This window comes from Mizuhopecten yessoensis, unplaced genomic scaffold, assembly GCF_002113885.1.
Source record: "Mizuhopecten yessoensis strain PY_sf001 unplaced genomic scaffold, ASM211388v2 scaffold11177, whole genome shotgun sequence".
Lineage (NCBI taxonomy): Eukaryota > Metazoa > Mollusca > Bivalvia > Pectinida > Pectinidae > Mizuhopecten > Mizuhopecten yessoensis.
In genome coordinates this window covers 1,093,155-1,116,258 of record NW_018408918.1, presented here as the reverse complement: position 1 = coordinate 1,116,258, position 23,104 = coordinate 1,093,155, and the positions used below count along the sequence as shown (strand labels likewise).

The window sequence follows — 23,104 nt, the reverse complement described above, 5'->3', positions numbered from 1 at the left end:
TACAATTTCGAGATAACCTTCTTTTATTTACGAACTTATGTCTTTGATGCTGAAATTGACAACTTTATAAAAATACATTTTCACTGAAATTATGAAATCTGGGTGTCGGAAAGGTGTAAAATTATTCTTCGGAAAAGAAAAAAACAGTAGTTGAGCTAGATAAGAAATTATACGGGGGCAGGCTCCTATGGAGAATTAACATTACTGGAAACAGGCCCTTTGTAAACAAAGGGAGACAACTCTGAAGATCAAAATGAAATTAATAATTCCCTGGGTCTAGTTGCTGATAATATATACATCTGATAGTAAAATATGGCCATGCTAGTTACATAGCGTATACTGAGTCTCTTGGTAGTTTTTGTTTGGATATATACTACGAAAAAGGACAAAAACACCGTTTTGCACAAGAAAATATTTGTTTATTCATTAGCGGTTTATTATCATCTATGTTCCAGAATTTACTAAAAGTTAGATAGCCAACACAGCATGAAATATTCTGATGAATATATCACTGTAATTTTGTCCTTATCTCGTATCACTATGACAGCAGAACGTTTTTACTTAGGCAGGTAATTTGCAAGTGACAATTGCGGTTTTAGACTTACGGAAAATACAATATCAGTATTTTTTCTGTGATTTTAAAAAATCTGGCCGACACCGGTAGATCTTTATCTGAAACGGAAATTGAATCATAAACAAGAATATGTATGCATCTAATTTGGAAAGAATAACTTCAATATATTGTATACCGGGAATCTTTCGCCGCAATTTAGATTTTTTGCCATTTTCGCTCTCCACCATGAGGGCAAATGTATCATAACAATAAAAGTAGTACACAGCTTAAACTGTATAGAAATAACATGTGAAGGGCGAAAGGCAATGTAGTGAGTACACAAGAATGACAGGTTATGGACGAATCAACTAAGCATTCTAAAATGTTGGGGAAATAATAAACCGAGGTGGACTCGGTGTTCGTGGTATTCTCTGTTTTGTTTACATTTTTCCTCTCTTGATTTGAATTCGCCATAATACAAACACGCATATATATATGTCGATCAAACCGTAAATGTAAGATTAAGCCATCAAAATCTGTAATTGATTACGTACCTCATCAATATATCCCTTAAAGTTGTCAAATCCCCTTCCGTAACCAATATGGATCCCTGTGTGTGTTCTTTTAATACTACCTGTGGTAATAAACAAACAAATAATACATAACAGTTATTTCAGCACAATCAAAGATTCACTAATTGAGAAAACATTGTTTTTGTAACTATATCATTTCGTCAAAATTAAAACAGTTTCTGTGTGAATGCATTGCTATTTTGAAAGAAGAATATTTGTATTGATTATGTCTGTGTTGTTAGGTATAGAGACTAGCAGTAGGTAGTGGTACCTGGAGAGGGTGCGGTCTTCACGGCTCCATTACAGCGCCCACACAGGTTCTTAGTGTCATGAATAAAGTACGCATCGTTCCAGCCATCCTTTAAAAACGACAAACATCTGTTTAATAATATGATAAAAAATATATAAAAAAATATGTAAAATATGATGAATTTTCCAAAAAACAAGGAAAAAGAACAACGTGCAATTTCTTAAATCATAATCAATAGCTGAGTACCATGAACGATTGAAATGTACCAAATGCGAGGGAAATAAATGTAAATTTTGAGATAAAAATGGACACCGACTTTGCTTTAAGATTATGTTATTTTTTCTGCGATATTTCTTAACAGAAAAAGTAACATGTACATTTGTTGGAATAAATAGTCATTTTTTGCAATATTTCCATGATTACCTGATGAGCGAAACGATCAAAGTGAATTAGAATCTTTGACTGACAAAACAAAAAATAAGTTACCAAATACAACTTTATCCAAATAGTCATTCTAAAATATGATTGATTGAAAAACAAATGTTTCATTTTACTTACATTTTTAGCAATATGAAAGGAGGCAAGCTCATGATGTTTTGTAATTGCCATGTAATGGATAGAGAATTGGCTGAGAACCATCATGAGGGAAGCGTCGTCATTGCAGCAGTCACTGTTGCTGACAAGTGCCATCAATTTCGGTCGCCTGCGAGGCACTGATTTACACTTTTTGACCTTAAAACGGATCTTGATCACAATTTCCTTGAAATCGGCATTCGAATATCTGGGAATGATAAGCTTTGATCTTCCATTGAAATACGCGTAGCCCTTTTTGGTTCGTTTTACATTGTAATTCTGAACATAGCTGTGTGAACCTGAATGATCCTTAAGATCCTTTGTAAATGGTAGATATACTTCAGGTTTACATTTTCCTGTAAAATAACAATGGTTTGAAATAGAGTAAATGTCAAAATGCAAGGAAAGTAACTTAAGTGTATTTAATATCGTTTAATTTTCATGTATTCACTTTCTCTACTGAACAATGCTGTAATATGCATCTAGTTATTAAGAATTGAATTTTGTAATTATCCATCTTAATTAAAAAAGGATAATGCATCCATGCAATACTGAAATTACATGTATATCAAGTCAAATAATTCATATATAAACTATTGATAAAGATAATACTAAACACTAATGTTAATAATCGTACCAAAAAAATGAATGTCGTAAATGAATGTTTTATATTTAGCAGTTATCTATCAATACATAGCGCTAACTATGAAATATCCATGTTTTCCCAAATACATTCCTGCTAAAGGAGAGAGCCGGTGTGCTGATTAATGACTGGATGTACCATATAGCGTAAAACATGAGGTCGTTTAAGAACTATTACATGAAAATATCACCAAAACAACCTCTCGGCAAACAGAAATATGGCCACTAAAGTAAAAGAAATGCAATATTTTCACAAAAACTATATATATCAATCACTATGTCGAAAATAACTAGATATATAAAACAAATAATTACATTTGTAACCTTTAATCAGATACAGTTTCCTATTCAAGAGAAGTGAAAAGTTAACTATTCACTTCCTAATCTACTATTACTACCATACAAATACTATTTCAATTTTTCAATAGAAAATGTGTGAAATGCTGCTTTTGATGTTTAGTGATTTATAAAGCGTTCTATTATTACATCGCAGCGTGAACGCAATGGTAGAATTATATATGACATATACAAATATTTGTTTATTTGTCTCAATCGTGTATGTTAAAATTGCATACACATGCATGCATGTACAATCGAATATTGTAATGACTTACGTTTGGGAGGAATGTGAGATACGTGTCCTGTGCATGCGCACTTATCCGCATCATATAAGCTCCCAGGTGCACATGGGCGTGGCACCCACATATTCCATCCTGTGATGAATTGCTCGTATACTTTAGCGTTACTAAACACCATGCGAGTCTCGCATTTTGATACTGATGTAAGTGTTGGTGGACATTCATCTTGACATCCGGGGTCTTTGACACATTTATTTTTGCCATAGCCTCGCCTGTATCGATATCCTTTAGCACAACATCTGGCCGTAGATACATCCCTTTTACACAACCAATATGCACGACAGTTTTGTATTCCTTTGTATGGATAGGATTTTAGATGGGGACGCATCTTACATTTATCTATAAAATGGAAAAGTACAAAAGATAATATATCGAAACAGAATGATATACATACCGTAAAACTGGTAACGTTCGCGGTGTGGTAATGTTCGCGGTTTTCGCGTTGATGAATTTTGCGCAAAAATATGCGCACGCGAATATTTACTCTTTTGGTTTTGGTTTGTTTGTGTTTTACGTCTTTTTAACAGCTATGGTCGTTTAAGGACGTGCCAGGTTTTGATGGTGGAGGAAAGCCGGAGTTCCCGGAGAAAACCACCGACATATGGCCAGTACCCCGCGTAGGCCTCGAACCCGCGATCCAGTGGTGGAGGGCTAGTGGTAGCAGAATGTCAGACGCCTTAACCACTTGGTCACCGAGACCCCTAATATAATATGCTTACTCTATACATTATTTAGATGATACATTTAGAAAATATATAGATTTCAGAATCATTGCCAACGTGGATATGTCAACGCCGCGAGCAGTTTTAAGAGTCTAAAATCGGTATCTTCCGTAGGCGAAAATTTCCACTGCAACATTAGTCCTATGCAAACCAGAAACTCATAAATCAAAATATATTTTGGTTTGTCGGGTGGGACAGTGGATTACCCACTCACCCCTAGACGACTCTGGTTTTATTTTCCGATATGACGTGATAAAAGTATGGGGTCACCTGCCCGACCAGATACTCCTGTATAATCCCATATTAAGATCAACTGCGTGCTAATATCCAGGCCAACGAGAATGTTTAACATAAGTATAACTAACTGGTTGTCAAATTAAGAAAGTTTATATATAAAGTGTGTTTTTCATAAAAACGAGAAATATGATTGTACATGTGTACATTTAAGTTAAAATTCGGTAATTGGATATTCAAAAATATTTTAAAATGCTTGCATTGCAGCTTATAGATAAGGTCAACTTACCCCTTTTGCAGTTGCACTGGTACGATAGACGGCATGCCATGACATCAGGATCAAAGAAGAAGCCAAACGGACACTCTCTATAGGACGCTCTCATTTTCCCATGGGGTCCAAAGTAACACTGAATAAACTTGCTGCAGATGTTTGGGTGTGAATTATAGCCTACTCCATTCATCATACTGCAATCGTCACATGGACCTATTTGTTTTTCATATTAAACTCACATTAGATAGGCTGAAATCGATCACATTGGAATTTTTGTTTCATTCAATATTAAAACGATCGAGATATGATTCGATAATTTGAGTAACATAGTGAGAACAAGTTTTAAACAGTGGCATGCATTCTAAATTTTTGAACTTTCTAGTACAACAACTATTTGAAGTAGAAGCTGAAGGTAGTTACTCAGAATGAAAGAATATTATGTCAAAATGAGATATCTAACACAAAACTTTTTTAAACAGTTCAACAATTAATTCCAATGAAATGAACTCTACAATATACAAATATAAGCCCTATACAATGACGTAAAATGGGGATAAATAGAGAACCGATAATATTGCAGGGTGTTGTTTTGATACATGCAGATATCAAATGACATATTTCTGAAGAGCTATGGGACTGTATTTACTTTTCCACTGAGAGCTCCTCTATAAGCATTACCAAAGATATTGCGTACATAGAGTAATCAATGCCATTTGATCAGCGTCCTTTTGAACATTCTACTTCCGCCTCGATTGAAATGAGACAACCGTCAGGAGCAAACATTATGGTGACGTTAGGCTGTTTCAGGAATCTCGTTTGCACCGACGACATAGATACTTCAATATCGAAAATATCAGGGAATATCAGTATTTAGGTTAATGATAGCTAAAAGTAAACAATGTAAATATAAAAAAAATAACAGCATTTTGTCAATCTTCATGCCGGTATAAAAGTAAATTAGTTACATATATATTTACGTTGAAAAACTTCCATAAAGGGCTTAATGGAATAAACATGTTACCGATTTGCATTCATACCAGCGTGAAATTGAAAAGAAAGTCGTTCTTTTTTACTTATATATTATTTCATTAAATATGATTGATGTTATGACAAACCTTTAATCCAACCAGTTGTTTTTTTGCGTTGTTCTTTCTGTTGCTTGATGGCCAATTTTCGTATATTTACAATCTTGAGTGTCTTCCTAAAAGATGATGCGTGATATATTTCTTGCTTGATCGTTGTTGTAGTTGGTGTTGTAGTTGTTGTTGTGGGCGTGGTAGTTGTTGTGGGCGTGGTAGTTGTTGTGGGCGTGGTAGTTGTTGTGGGCGTAGTAGTTGTTGTGGGCGTGGTAGTTGTTGTGGACGTGGTAGTTGTGGTGGGCGTGGTAGTTGTGGTGGGTGTGGTGGTTGTTGTGGGCGTGGTAGTGGTGGTGGGTGTGGTAGTTGTGGTGGGTGTGGTAGTTGTGGTTGGTGTGGTAGTTGTTGTGGGCGTGGTAGTTGTTGTGGGTGTGGTGGTTGTTGTGGGCGTGGTAGTTGTTGTGGGCGCAGTAGTTGTTGTGGGCGTGGTAGTTGTTGTGGGTGTGGTTGTTGTTGTGGGCGTGGTAGTTGTTGTGGGGGTGGTAGTTGTTGTGGGCGTGGTAGTTGTTGTGGGTGTGGTGGTTGTTGTGGGCGTGGTAGTTGTGGTGGGTGTGGTAGTTGTGGTGGGTGTGGTAGTTGTTGTGGGCGTGGTAGTTGTAGTTGTCGTGGTTGTTGTTGTCGTGGTAGCTGTTGGAAAAACGAAAACAATAAAGATGAAACCTTTAACATTTTGTATCCACTTCGATTGTCTTGATGTTTCAGGAACAAATTGAGATTTTGGAAATATCATCAGAAGTGTTATTGTTAAAGAACTGTTACTAGATACAAATACTGGAAAACATTTTTAAATTGGAAATATTTTTGTTTGTTTTGTATTGATTTTGTTTCTTTCTTTTCGACGGAATATATTACTTTTATTAAATAGAGTTAACCTTTTTAGACAGAATATCAAACTGTCCAAAAATACGATTTACATTAAGTAAAAAAAACATAAAAAAACCCAAACTTATAGATATTTGTCCATAACGGTAAACGGAAAAGAATTACGGAACAATTAAAAGCGTCATCAAAATTGTAAAGAATCTATGTGATATAGACATATTGAAACAAATGCATTTGTATTACATAAATATTTGTTTTATATAGTATATTAATAAATCTGACGAAGTGTATACAATTTATACATTTTAGACAATTGCAAAAGTAAATTGCGACATTTCAACATATTGTTACACTTACTTGGACAAAGTGAATTGTGTCATTACTACATATAGTATCACTGACTTGGACGAAAGTAAATCGCGGCATTGCTTGCTACATATAATAACACTTACTTGGACAAACCATTTTAACCAGACGGTCGATCGAATCTCTCAGCTGGTTAAATGTTTTGACAGTAAGTACATTTTCTGGTCGTGATGCTATCCCATTAAGTTCCGTCATGTTTACGTGGTCCGATATCCCTACAGCAAACATCTCAATACCATTTCTTTTCGCTTTCCTTGCCTGCTTTAATGTTTTCAGCATACTTTTGGAGCGACCGTCTGTAAGAACCATACCCACGGCAGGGATGTCGGGACGCTTTCTCCGTAACTTGTCTGAGGTAAAAATATCGAGCATCGTTTTGATCCCCAGTGCTGTGTTGGTACCTTCTTGAGGATGGGGAAAGTTTCTTATTTTCACTTTCAATTTTGCCCTGTTGGAAGTAAGCGGTTTTGTCGTGGCAATTCTTGTGCTAAACACCACTAAACCCATACGAACTTCCCCAGGAGATATTTCAAACTCATCCACCATTTTTTCTACAACATCGCACAGAGTTTGGAAGTCCTCTTCGTTAATACTGTCAGATCCGTCCACAACACAAACAAAGTCCAACAGTCGACGGCATTGACCTACAACAAGTTACGTGCATCACTTAGACAGCATGTAGTGTTCGAAGTATTGACACTTTTATAGTATACTAGTGATTTGGTCAGGATTCAGTAATAATATTTATGTATAAACAGTATTGCATGCATATTTCGCTTTCGCTGTAGTTTTACATGTTTCGGAACACAATTGACAAGGAATATCATTCCTTAGATCTGCATCGACTTGCACACTTAAAACGTAGTTATTTCGTAGATTCGTTTTTTTAGGTTATGATTGATCTCAAATCTTCAATGTCTTCATGTTATAGGGATACTAATTCACAAAACTTCCGATATCCTGATTTATATCAGTTCTTATCAGCTTATACTGAAGTACATGTATTACCTATGAGTTTTACCTTCAAGACGATAGACCATTGACTTTAAATGCTAGAACCATTACCAATTATAGAAGAAGTTAATATCGAAGAACGATTTGAGAAATAATTCCTTCAAGGATACATAATGAGGTAGTATATATCTTTTCTTAAAGCAAATATTTTGACATTCTGATTTTTTTCTTCTGCGGTAAATTAAAATTCAAAACTTTATGCGATTATATATCTATATATAATTTAAATCATCATTTTCCTTGCTAACATCAAAAGAAAAGTCTTACCATGGTTTGCTGTGACTATCGTTTTGATAGACATAACAGCAATTATTACTCCAATGACTAACCTCCCCATGTTGGGCATCGTTCATGAACCATGGGATACGATGTATTAGTGAGAAAAAAGGGGGAGCTCCTTTTGAATCATCATTGAAGGACAAGCTGATGCGACCTTCTGGTTCCATCCTCATCCATCAGTGTCCAAGCGTTTCCTCAGGCGCGTCTTCGTTAGGCGCTGGAAATACCCAGTAATCAATGGATAATGATCATTTGGAGTTATAGCAAGGTTTCTCAGCACATTCTTTGACATTTTAAAAGGGGTATATTTGAAGGAGGACTCCCTAGGGGTAAGATGTAAATTGGGGATGTTGAATTGTATGAATAATTATGTATTACATAAAACATCTGTTTTAAGAGAAAGAAAATGCAAATTTAAATGATGAATGATTGCCATTAAGTGCACATGTAGTATCGATTAATCATTATTGTCGTTATAAGGTTTGATTTATTTAAGCATTGAACTGTTTGTGTATGGTATTTATGATCTATTTGAATGACACAGCTTTGCAAGCATTACAACATAATGCGCGTTTTCTCTGCCTCTTATGTTCTTTTTTATCTTATAATTTATATTTAGAATTCAAAATGCCCGCCTTATCGACAGTCTACAAAATTTCGTTCAATAGTTTGAACAGCGTGTTTGTCGCGTGCTGATTGGCAAACAAAGTAGTACTTTGAAATTTTAATAGACACTTTTCAGTATTCAGTATAAATACAATTGCGTCGATATGTCTATAGGGTGATTTAAGTTCATCAATAGAATTCCGAGCTAAAAGTTAGATTTGAAATTGTTTCGATTTTTCTCCGGAACAAATTTGGCGCATGGATAAATACAGTCAACACCGTAAATTCGACCTTGCCCTCCACGAGTGAGTTATTTTTGGAAGTTAATTCGAACTTTTCTCTTTGCTCATTTTGTAAAGAATCCAGACGTGAATTTATTTGTTGATTGTATGGGAATATAACTACAGTCTGTAGATTCTATAACAGCCTCGTTATTTGACATGTCGTCAGAAACGGAGGAAACAGTGGCTGCGAGACGCATGAAACTGATAGCGTTTGAAATGAGTGATCTTGCGACGGAGCACAGGGGTTCATTACAAATGTCTGAAATGTTTATACATGTATGTGCTGTGACTCATATCAGTAGGTCTGTAACATATGTGTCAGTAGGTCTATAGAATATGTGTACGTCAGACATATGTAACGAACCCCTGTTGATCAGTGCAGTGTAACAGACCATATTTCTGATAAATTGCATGAGCGTTAAAATTGTTTCCATTGTCGGCATTGGTGATTTCAACCGATGTGCGTTTTGTACGATATTGCAGATAAATTTACAATGACATTGTCAAATTTCACAATGCCTAGCAATATTTCAGCAGCCGTCATGTTTATTTACATTGGATATTGTAGTTTCGGTCAGTGTTGTATTAATACGCTAAGAATTATGTCTCGTGCTGCATGGTAATTTAAGTCCCATCAACGACACAGCTTCAAAAGAGGCTATATAGTGACAATGCCATGCAAATGTAAATATATGCAATTATAAGAAATAACACAACTTATGTCCTGAATAAAAGCACACTGGAGGCATTTTGCATAGAATATTGTTCGACCTAATGTCTAGGTGAACAAGATAACGCAATAGATGTCAAATCTTAACTTGTTTAGACGTTTTTCATTCGACAAGAGTTTAATTGAAGTGTATATTTTGATATATGTATTTGCTTGTTCAGAATAGCAAGATAGTCTGACAATATATGGAACCCAAAAAAACATGCTTTTGGAATACGTTCTAGCATACTTGAAATTACAAAATTGCACTTGTAACATCATCAATTTGTCTTGGTGTATAACTGTATCTAGCTATCAATTTCTTTCGTATTGTACTACTGTGACTTCATTGATTTGCACATTGTAATGACGTTATCGATTATTGCCTTTTACCTGTAACCTTGTGTATATCAAATATTGATGTCATCAAAAAAACAGACGTAGAAGAAAGATGATGCCCCTGATGTGTATCATTAAAACTATTCGGAGAATTATTTGTACATTGCTTCATTGCTTTCCAGGATGATAAGAACCCTCCAAAATTGACTGCTTGATTCAACGTTTCTTGCCACTATTCCTTTCTAAAAATATTTTCTTATATTTCTAATGGGTCAGCCTGATATCTGAAGAACCATTAACTGCAGCAGACAAGGCCACGAATTGGAAAGTCTTCCATTGAATATCTAATAAAGCAAAACCGAAACGCAGCAGTATGTTGGTCTACAGCTGACACCACAAAGCCGAACAAGTCGTATGGTTGACGGCACATATGTCCAGACGCTTTTCTATGAGCCGTTTGGGGTCCATGCTCTTCCCAGATGAATCGCGATCAACGTGAGCGCAAATTGGCGTCTGGGAGTGCGTTGAAGGGCTTTTGTGCTTTTGATATATAATTGGAAGCCACACAGTGAAAGAGTATGTAGGTAATTTCTTGCAACAAATAGCATCGTCTCTATTGATTGGCATCCATAAAGCTCTGATTTGTCCCCAATTGAACACTTGTAGGATGGACTAAACAGGAGAATTAAGCACAAGTCATTGAAAGGGAATAACATTCATATATGGTCAGGCAATGCCTCTTTCAAATTATTGTAACGCAGAATTATAAATGCCTTAGCTGTTTTAGGGGGACACAAAAGTTATATACGAGATCGGTTTCAAAATTGCCTTCTCCTGTCATTCTAGTTTACGTTATTTATTTCATCGTTGTCTTATTCGGCTACTTTTTCTTTAAATCCATTAAAACGTGTATACGGGTAGATCAATATTCCCAGATAACCACTGCATATCAGGTATTGTTCGCTGCAGTTTGATTATCGACTTTTTCGCCATCCGTCATAAGGGCGAACTAATCACAACAGCGAAAACTAGTACACAGTTTACTCATATAGTAATTAAATGTGAAGGGCAAACTTAACACTGGGCGAATACACATTTTACCAGTGAAGGGCGAATATTTGACTGGTCAAAAGTTCCCCGGTATACAGTGTGATCTCACATATTATGACGTATCGTTCAAAATATATCTATGAATCTATCATGTTTAAAGACAGTGAGGTATCTCTTAAAGAAGCATGGAGAAATAATGCTACGTGTGTTTGTTTCAGTTTCGCAAAAGAGAAGACTATATGATGATGGGTTGCCAATACAGATATGAAAGCATATGAGTGCGAGGAAAGAACATGGATTAATCCAAAGTGTTGCCGTGGGGCAGCAGATTAGGGTTGGTTTCAATGTCCTTAAAGCAGATGACTCAGAAAACCCACCCCCCTTCTTCCTCCCCCCCCCCCCCCAACCCATTCCCTCATCAATTCTCCCAGCGTCATACATTAATCGCCTCTAACGATAAAATAGAGTGGGGGTACATTTTGACTATTCTTTCCATGAACCTGCAAGAAAGTGGAGGCTGCGAATATATTGCAAACGCATAATTGTGTATTGTACGAACACCTACAATGTGTTGTACTGATACATATAAGTATTATGTGAGTCAATATTTACTAGTGGTTTATAATCCTGGTGATGGATGTTTTAAAACGAGAGCATGGCCCCACTGTCATTCATTGATTATTGGAAATGAGAAGCAGTGCGAACCGCCACGTTTAGATTTATTACGAAATTACAAACATCTGGCATTGGAGAAAAGGGAGTTTGCACTTTCATGCCATGAGATCAATCATATCTGTACACTTGAGAGAGGATATGATATGTTGGTATGTCTACCGATATTTTATTTTTAATAATGTATTGCGAGTGAAGAACATATAGTGATCAGGAAAACACATATTTGCATTTGTTTATGGAGCACAATGACATATTTTTGTAATTCCATATCAAAACCCTTATAGTGCACTAGATAGACTGTACCTACACACTTGTCTGTCACATATTCCGTCTTTGCGTATTGCGGAGTTGATATTGATAGTTACGTCATTGGTTTGTGAGAGTAACGTCATCAATTTTTGAGAAAACGACGTAATTTTCTCACACAAAACAATGACGTAATAATCAATACCTGCTCACAAGAGAAGATAACGCTGCAATACGCAAAGACGGAATATTGTGAATACACCAATTCATCAGTGCACCAATATGTTCAAATTAGATAATAGACTATATGTTCAAGTTTGATTTTTTTTTTTTTTTTTTTTTACAGTACTGACTTGTATATTAAGGCAGTTTCCACTGATATGTTCTCCTATTATATATTAACTAAATATCAGATAATCATAAGTTTTTGATTACTGTTTGTGTTCAAAATAAACGTAGAATATAATAACAGTATAGTTGACGCCCAATACTGTGATAAGCAGAAAACATATCATTAAATAAAACAATGTGCAACAGCATACCGTTAAAACCAGCCCGTGCCACCATGAACTGTTATTGTTTTCAGAGTTATTTCCCTTCTCTTTGCCGCGAGCTTATCTTATTTGCTTTAATAACAGTCACAAAACTTAAGTTTTTAATGCTAATTTATTATTTTAACTGTAGCATTTGATCATAATAATAATATTTATTACTAACGAAATCTTTATTTTTAGTAAACAACTATCAATAACAAGACATATTACATGTAGATATGTACACGCAGGTGTACATTTCAGGATGATCAGTTCATTCTATACTATGTACAATTTATGTTACAAGGTAAAAAGGATTCATCACTAAAACACGAAATCAAGTGCATAGAAAGGCGATCAGCCGTGACAATAAAGGATATCATAGAAAGGGGATCAGCCGTGACAATAAAGGAAACCATCGGGTGCTCACTAACAAACAAGCATATCAACCTATTACTCCACCTATGACAGAATAAAAGGTTAATCTTATAGATTCAACATTATTTAATAATCAAGGCCACTGACAGTCTAGGTTCACCCTACATTGAATAAATCTGGCCAATCTGGGGGAGCTTTATGATCGCCGTCATTGTTCCAATTTTTCATTGAGAAAATGTAGTGCTGATGTAAAGGCCAATGATTTTGAATATGTTTCTTCATGAGAATTGATATTTTCTGGTCCAATTTTGCGCTTTGAGGAGATATTATTGCTTCGATTTGTTCTAGATATATATATATATATTGTACATACTTTTTGTGTTTTACCTTTTTATAACGATATACTGTTTTATCTACAATACTTTAGGTTTACTTGCTTTGTTGAGTTTTCATTAGAAGATTTCCAGCTTTCAGAATTTGATGTTTATTGGGATATAAGACGAGTTCATTATTTAATAACATCTCTAAATGATCTTAGCTTTTAATGATTAGCCAAACCAATTCAAATTTTCCATAGGTCTATAGTTGGCTTTCTGTATAGCTTCTGTTCTTTGAAGGTACACATCTTGACGTTGTTTTTTTTGTGTGGTGAAGGATGACCTTAATCTTTAAGGCCATCTGGATTTGAAACGTTTGCTATGGTCAATAATATCATCGGTGCTTTTGGTTATCTCATTCGTTTGTGTTTTTCTTTCTGTATCAATCGTATGATCGAATTATGAATTTGTGTTGGTGTAAGCAGTTCAGCGCAATCTTTTAATTGCATTTTACGATGATTTCTGTCACAAATTGTCTTCAATTTATACGTCTTGCGATGACACGTAAAAATTTTACCAGGGCTTTTGACGTGTTTATAATACAAATGAAATAAATATTTAAATGAAAATAAAACTAAATAATTAAAACAAAAATAATAAAGTTAACGATATCGTTAATACATAAATATGTAATTGTGTGACCGTATTGTAATCCTTGTTACATCACGTTTACATCACATTTTTGTTTTTGTCTTTATTACAAATACTACGTTCTAACCTGATTAATGCTTTATCATTTTGTAAACTTATCATTCCATAGAAGTTTTAGGTGTATAAATATGATGACGTTAGTGACGTTATCAATGAACCGTCCTCTTGTCCAATCGGGCGACAGCAATTAGGTTTGGAGACAATGGTAAATTAAGGGAACATCTCGGAATCACAGTGATGTGTACACATGAATAAGTATGTTTATCACGCCTCACTTAACGTGCGTTAATATCACTGGGGAATCCCCGACGTACCTTACACGCTTACTCGGCCCTAACGTCACCTGTTCCAAATCCGAATAAAACAACCCGATCGACATTGGACATATTTAAGTGTTGGTGATTTCAAACAAAGAATGAGGATTTTTATAACTACTGTGATTATCTTTCTACATATACTTGAATCACAATGCCTTATACCAAACACAGGTAAGTGGAATTTGTTTTATTTCTAATTGTATGCTTGTCAAGTCTTTATGCAATGACAAATGACAGCCTTCCGGTGTACCGCCAGGCAACAGTAATTAATGTCAGCTTGGAACAACTACGCCTACTTTTTATGTGTATATAAGATACTGTATACATATAGTGAGTGATTAGTAAGTAGGTAAGCTAAACACCTATTCCGTACTGGACATGGCGTTTAACACTTACCTCAAACCAGACATGATGTTAAACAGCTGAAAATACACATTATGTTATAGAACAAACTCTAAATAATGGTTACACCTTCAAACTAGACATTATGTTAAATAATTCAATCTTAACATAATGTTGTTCACAGGCCTCATATTTCATAATATGTCTTGTGATTTGACATTATGTTGTTTTCTAATTACCAAAAACTAGGCTCTATATTGTGTACTAATCTCATACAGGCTATTATGGTGTACACATCAAACGACATGTATTGTTATTTAACTTAAAAAAGAGGTTATTTTGTATACCTCAAAATAGATACTATGTTACACTACGCGAACCAAACCCAATGGTATATACCTCAAACTGAACATTATGTTGTACATCTCAAACTGAACATTATGTTTTACATCTCAAACTGAACATTATGTTGTACATCCCAAACTGAACATTATGTTGTATACATCTCAAACTGAACATTATTTTGTATATCTCAAACTGAACATTATGTTGTACATCTCAAACTGAACATTATGTTGTATACATCTCAAACTGATCACTATGTTGTACATCTCGAACTGAACATTATGTTGTACATCTCAAACTGAACAATAGGTTGTATGCATCTCAAACTGAACACTATGTTGTACACATCTCAAACTGCACATTATGTTGTATATCTAAAACTGAACATTATGTTGTATACCTTTCAAACTGATCACTATGTTGCACATCTCAAACTGAACATTATGATGCATACATCTCAAACTGAAAATTATGTTGTTCATCTCAAACTGAACATTATGTTTTACATCTCAAACTGAACATTATGGTGTACACATCTCAAACTGAACATGATGTTGTATACATCTCAAACTGAACATAATTTTGTATATCTCAAACTGAACATTATGTTGGATACCTCTCAAACTGAACATTATGGTGGACATCTCAAACTGAACATTATGTGGTGTACATCTCAAACTGAACATTACGTTTGAGATGTACAACATAATGTTCTGTTTGAGATGTACGACATAATGTTCAGTTTGAGATGTGCAACATAGTGATCAGTTTGAAAGGTATACAACATAATGTTCAGTTTTAGATGTATACAACATAATGTTCAGGTTGAGATGTACAACATAATGTTCAGTTTGAGAGGGATACAACATAATGTTCAGTTTGACATGTACAACATAATGTTCAGTTCGAGATTTACAACATAGTGATCAGTTTGAGATTTATACAACATAATGTTCAGTTTGAGAGGTGTACAACATAATGTTCAGTTCGAGATGTCTACAACATAATGTTCAGTTTGAGAAGTATACAACATAATGTTCAGTTTTAGATATACAACATAATGTGCAGTTTGAGATGTGTACAACATAATGTTCAGTTCGAGATTTACAACATAGTGATCAGTTTGAGATGTATACAACATAGTGTTCAGTTTGAGATCTATACAACATAATGTCCAGTTTGAGATGTACAACATAATGTTACGTTTGAGAGGTATACAACATAATGTTCAGTTTGACATGTGTACAACATAGTGTTCAGTTTGAGATGCATACAACATAATGTTACGTTTGAGATGTATAACATAATGTTCAGTTTGAGATGTAAAACATAATGTTCAGTTTGAGATGCATACAACCTATTGTTCAGTTTGAGATGTACAACACAATGTTCAGTTTGAGATGTGCAACATAGTGATCAGTTTGAAAGGTATACAACATAATGTTCAGTTTTAGATGTATACAACATAATGTTCATTTTGAGATTTACAACATAATGTTCGGTTTGAGATGTATAACACAATGTTACGTTTGAGATGTACAACCCAATATTCAGTTTGAGATATACAACATAATGTTCAGTTTGGGATGTACAACATAATGTTCAGTTTGAGGTGTACAACATAATGTTCAGTTTGGGAGGTATACAACATAATGTTCAGTTTGACATGTGTACAACATAGTGTTCAGTTTGAGATGTGTACAACATGATGTTCAGTTTGAGATGTACAACACAATGTTCAGTTTGAGATGTGCAACATAGTGATCAGTTTGAAAGGTATACAACATAATGTTCAGTTTGGGATGTACAACATAATGTTCAGTTATACAACATAATGTTCAGTTTGACATGTACAACATAATGTTCAGTTCGAGATTTACAACATAGTGATCAGTTTGAGATTTATACAACATAATGTTCAGTTTGGGAGGTATACAACATAATGTTCAGTTTTAGATGTACAACATAATGTTCAGTTTGAGGTGTACAACATAATGTTCAGTTCGAGATGTACAACATAGTGATCAGTTTGAGATTTATACAACATAATGTTCAGTTTGAGATGCATACAACCTATTGTTCAGTTTGAGATGTAAAACATAATGTTCAGTTTGAGATGCATACAACATAATGTTACGTTTGAAATGTACAACACAATATTCAGTTTGAGATATACAACATAATGTTCAGTTTGAGAAGTATACAACATAATGTTCAGTTTTAGATGTACAACATAATGTTCAGTTTGAGGTGTACAACATAATGTTCAGTTCGAGATGTCTACAACATAATGTTCAGTTTGAGGTGTACAACATAATGTTCAGTTTGGGATGTACAACATAATGTTCAGTTCGAGATTTACAACATAGTGATCAGTTTGAGATGTATACAACATCATGTTCAGTTTGAGATGTGTACAAGTTTGAGATGTACAACATAATGTTGTACATCTCAAACTGAACTATGTTGTACACATCTCAAACTGCACATTATGTTGTATATCTAAAACTGAACATTATGTTGTATACTTCTCAAACTGAACATTATGTTGTGTACATCTCAAAATGAACATTATGTTGTATACATCTCACACTGAACATTAGGTTGTATACATCTCAAACTGAACATTATGTTGTATACATCTCAAACTGAACATTTTGTTGTATACATCTCAAACTGAACATTATGTTGTATACCTCTCAAACTGAACATTATGTTGTACATCTCAAACTGAACATTATGTTGTATATCTCAAACTGAACATTATGTTGTATACATCTCAAACTGAACATTATGTTGTACATCTCAAACTGAACATTATGTTGTACATCTCAAACTGAACATTATGTTGTACATCTCAAACTGAACATTATGTTGTATACCTCTCAAACTGATCACTATGTTGCACATCTCAAACTGAACATTATGTTGTATACATCTCAAACTGAACATAATGTTGTATATCTCAAACTGATCACTATGTTGTACATCTCAAACTGAACATCATGTTGTACACATCTCAAACTGAACATTATGTTGTATATCTCAAACGTAACATTATGTTGTACATCTCAAACTGAACATTATGTTGTATACATCTCAAACTGAACATTATGTTGTACATCACAAACTAAACATTTTGTTGTATACATCTCAAACTGAACATTATGTTGTATATCTCAAACGTAACATTATGTTATACATCTCAAACTGAACATTATGTTGTATACATCTCAAACTGAACATTATGTTGTATACATCTCAAACGTAACATTATGTTATGCATCTCAAACTGAACATTATGTTGTATACATCTCAAACTGAACATTATGTTGTATATCTCAAACTGAACCTTATGTTGTATACCTCTCAAACTGAACATTATGTCGTACACATCTCAAACTGAACATTATGTTGTATATCTCAAACTGAACATTATGTTGTATACCTCTCAAACTGATCACTATGTTGTACATCTCAAACTGAACATTATGTTGTACACATCTCAAACTGAACATTATTTTGTACACATCTCAAACTGAACATTATGTTGTACATCTCAAACTGAACATTATGTTTTATACATCTCAAACTGAACATTATGTTGTATACATCTCAAGCTGAACATTATGTTGTACACATCTCAAACTGAACAATATGTTGTATACATCTCAAACTGAACATTATGTTGTATATCTCAAACTGAACATTATGTTGTATACCTCTCAAACTGAACACTATGTTGTACATCTCAAACTAAACATGATGTTGTACATCTCAAACTGAACATTATGTTGTATACCTTTCAAACTGATCACTATGTTGCACATCTCAAACTGAACATTGTGTTGTACATCTCAAACTGAACATTATGTTGTAGACATCTCAAACTGAACATTATGTTGTATACCTCTCAAACTGAACATTATGTTGTATACCTCTCAAACGTAACATTATGTTGTACATCTCAAACTGAACATTATGTTGTACATCTCAAACTGAACATTATGTTGTACACATCTCAAACTGAACATTATGTTGTATACATCTCAAACTGAACATTATGTTGTACATCTCAAACTGAACATTATGTTGTACATCTCAAACTGAACATTATGTTATACATCTCAAGCTGAACATTATGCTATACACCTAAAACTAACCATAATGTTATGCATCTCAAATAAACATTATGCCATACATCTCAATATAGACAATATAGTATATAACTCAGACTTACCATCATGCTATACACCTCAAACTAACCATTATGTTATACATCTAAATTTCAAACTGAACATTATGAACACAACGCAAACTTAACATTATGTGTTGGTTATTTTTTACATAAAATACACTATGTTGTACACATATTTTTTACCTCAAACTAGATAAAGTCAAATCATTATTAAACCCTCACAATAAACTTTAGATTATAATTATAATTACCCGCGTAAGTTCGGGGGAAAATTAGGCCTGCTATATCCCACTGCATGATCGCAAGAAGCCACTTCTGTAGGGGCCACCTGCAGAATCTATCTACTTTCTATTTCCGGCGATTTCACCCTAGACTCTCGTCCTCATATGACCCTGGCTGTTGCGAGGGCGTTAAACCCCTAACAAACAAAATCTGATATAAGACAATATACAATTATGGACTTTTGTGCTGGTGAATATGATGTGATATGAGCCTGAAAGAGTGATATTGACTGAGGCGAAGCCGAGGTCAATATCACTCTTTCAGGTTCATATCACATCATATTTACCAGCACAAAAGCCCATAACTGTTTTATTATATGCTTCAACAATAAAATAAAACAAAACAAAACTAAAGGTTCTGATTTTTGTACGCGAGCCTCCGTGTAAAATTTAGCCCGGTTTGAATACAACAGTTCATCATTGTAGCTTTCGAAGGTATCGTCTAGATTATTTTTCCTAAGATAAGCATGGAGGACATGCACTGCTTGTTCAATGGTCTTTTTTAAGTTAACAGCATCTTTATCCTCGAATAGTTTTAGTAATTTTCTGATGTAACGGAGGAGAAACGTTCGCCAGCAGCCATCTTCTAATGTCGCGTTCCAGTCTCACTGCGCATGCGCTACGACAGGTTCCGGGGAATTTCCGTACAGGCTATATTTAGAAATCGATATTCACCGGATAACCAGTCTACATGAGTTTTTGAGGACTGATCACGTGTATAGGATCCGACCAATGTGATTGCGAGAAATGTTCATGCATATAATAATACATAATATACACCTCAAACTTGACGTTATACACCATCAAGAAGACATCACATTGTATACTTCAAAAAGACACATTTTATTATTTACTTGACTCATCAAAGAATTTAGTTTATTATTACCTTTTTTTCGGAGAGAGATGCACTGCATAGCTTTCATATATATAAAAAAACTGTAATAGAAAACGGTTTGATCAAAACAGTAATGAATTTAGTCATATTAATGATTGACAGTTCTCACCATCATACTTTTCTTACTTACTTTTAACCTAAATTCATATAGCACTTAATTTGAACTTAAAAAACAAATTAATAATTGAGACATTATTATTACTCAATTTTAATAAGGAAATCATTGTGTGCCATTTGTATAGAGTATATTGTTTGCAATATTATACCATTCAAACAAATTGATAAGTAACATCTTCCAACAATAAACACCATTATGTGATGTGACTTACAGACGTCTATGTCAGTTGGACAGCTAGGGATACAATGACAAGTACTGATGACTAATTATGATGTCATACCTATCTAATGTATGACGTTTTAATCGTAACACCTTACACATGTATGTTTGGTTACATTGACTTAATATGTATAACGGCATCACATAAGAAAGTATTATTGAATTTTTTGTTGTCTCTTAAAAAATAGACATCAAAATTTGAATAACGTATTTTACTGTCGTTCACATCGAAAATACAATGCACACATACTTACAACAAAAGAACTGTCATACGTACTGCATGACTGTCGCAAAAACCGCTAAATGTATACATATACATAGGTAATTTCACAGCCCGTGCATGCATACAAAATGATGTCAAAGGACGTTTACGAGCATCTGCACATTCCTATTTATTAATTTACTCAGATATACCACAAAAAATACGACATCTACATTAGCCGTTTGTATCGCTACAAACCAATTATAGACCGCGTATGTCTCTGCAAACAAAGCTGGATATGGTTCACTCAGTTTGCTATATGCACATCATTTGGTGGCTGTACATTTAATCCATTAAAACCCATTTCAGTGATAATTAAATGCGACAATATTACAGTCACAAATGTCATTAAAATCAATTTCTTATAATTTTTAGTTTAAGTGCCTAAACACATCATTTGTCCGTAGTAATCCAGGTAGAAAAACAAAATGTCGGTATTACACATTTGTAGATTTTGCATTAATGGCAAACAATTTTATCTTGTTACTATAATTTAGAAAAGTTATATTCTCCAGAGTGATATATAGCAGGTATTGTTATTTTGATAAATGCTTTAAAGAGCATTTTTCCGGCAGCCGTCTTGTTAAAATTTAGTCACTTTATATGCGCAACGGCTTGCATGCTAATTTTATAGTGCAGCTGTACATGTAATTCTGGGACGATTATTTTACATGTAGTGTACAATGCCTTATAGATGATTTGTAAATCATGTAGGGCGCTGTTAATGTTGTACAGTATATTATCATATATTTACATTTTTGATGTTTGTTCTGTACATGAATCTACCAACTGAAAACAACTGCCATTAGACCATGAATACACTATGAATACAACGATTATCGTGCAACCGGTCCGCTAATTTCACACACAATACCAAATCATATTACTACGCATAGTACCGTTTCTGAGAAGAGTTATCGCCCCTTCTCCGAGATTTTTTTTTTTTTTTATAACATTGTCCTATTAAATACTGACTCCCGACTCGCAATCTGTTCCTCGTGGTCCGGGGAGGTAAGCCCCGTGAAACAAGTTGCACAGTAAGCCCAGAGAACTTTGTAATGACACAGGGCACTTCATCCATCAATTAATCATCATTTACATCTGCAGCATATTCAACGGCTGTACTTTTAATTTCATATGAGCTCCATGCCTACTGCCGCCGGGTGTCCTGGATGGTTACTATGGTGACCAATGATTTGAAATAGTGCGGACATAAACTTTTTAAAATATATTATATGAGGTATTTTATGCAAAATAACGACATCAAATAAGATCAACTTTCAAAAATGAAAGAAATATGGTGTTGGTTATTATTAGATTCTACATGTAATATATAATTTTCGTTACAACAAATAAGCTGATCGACGGAAGTTGAACATTTGAAGTTTGTGTGTAGGCTGGAGTTCTGACTTTTCCTTTTTTTTATGTTTTTTTGTCCGATACTTATATCAAAAATAATAAATTTACAAACCGTGTTGTAACCTTTTTTATTGTAGTTTACCGTAACGTAAATATATGAATTGAATAGAGTTTTGTTCATGTACATTGCGGCAATGAATAGCAGTAGGTGATCTACATATTTTCTGATATCCACAGGATATGAAGATCAGCTTCTGCTATTCATTGCCGACATGTACATGAAAACAATCCATTCAATCCCTACAGTTTATATGTAAACTTCGCTTCTGGTAATTTAATGTGACCTTCATGTTTGTCAAGATATTAGGATATGATTGAATGTGACACGATGAAGAACCGTTACAATTTAGGCATTTCTGTTTTTGTCTTATAACAATAATCATCAATTATGGAAATTTGCTGAGGTGAATATGTGATTATATGAACTTGAAAAGGATATACTGACCGAGACGAAGTTAAGGTTAGCATACATTTTAGTCTCTGTTAACTGATTATTTCTTTCCAGGTACGTAAACCCACATATTCACCGAAATAAATTTCCCAGGTTGTTATCCTGTATTCGATATAAAATTCTGCTGTTTGTACTACTTATAAAGATAAAATGTTATGAAATCATGAAGGGGAAAAACAATGCATTCGGCACAGGGGATTGTAACGTAACAGTTGAAGAGACGAGACTATTGGGAACATTGCCCTGTGGTTTCTCAATTAATCTGTCTGAGTGAACATCAGTAATTATCGACCGTCACGTGATTATGATCCAACCAATGAGGATGTAGAAATAATTT

At 34.3% G+C, this 23,104-nt stretch overlaps 2 protein-coding genes across 2 annotated transcripts in view; one reads left to right on the top strand and one right to left on the bottom strand.

Moving 5' to 3' along the window:
- Window positions 1–405: 405 nt before the first annotated feature.
- Window positions 406–8,177, bottom strand: LOC110440276. Its single transcript, XM_021483250.1, has 9 exons — window positions 8,061–8,177; window positions 6,866–7,423; window positions 5,571–6,218; window positions 4,474–4,668; window positions 3,205–3,567; window positions 1,934–2,304; window positions 1,397–1,484; window positions 1,108–1,187; window positions 406–672 (listed from the first exon to the last, which is right to left on the bottom strand). The coding sequence occupies exons 1-9, from the start codon at window positions 8,137–8,139 to the stop codon at window positions 619–621; spliced, it is 2,436 nt and encodes an 811-aa protein (XP_021338925.1). The 5' UTR covers window positions 8,140–8,177; the 3' UTR covers window positions 406–618.
- A 5,930-nt stretch (window positions 8,178–14,107) lies between these two features.
- Window positions 14,108–23,104, top strand: part of LOC110440285 — a 44,588-nt gene continuing 35,591 nt past the window's right edge. The window contains exon 1 of the mRNA XM_021483258.1: window positions 14,108–14,408. Coding sequence (XP_021338933.1) covers window positions 14,336–14,408 — 73 coding nt within the window. The 5' untranslated portion in view covers window positions 14,108–14,335. The remainder of the gene's footprint in view (window positions 14,409–23,104) is intronic.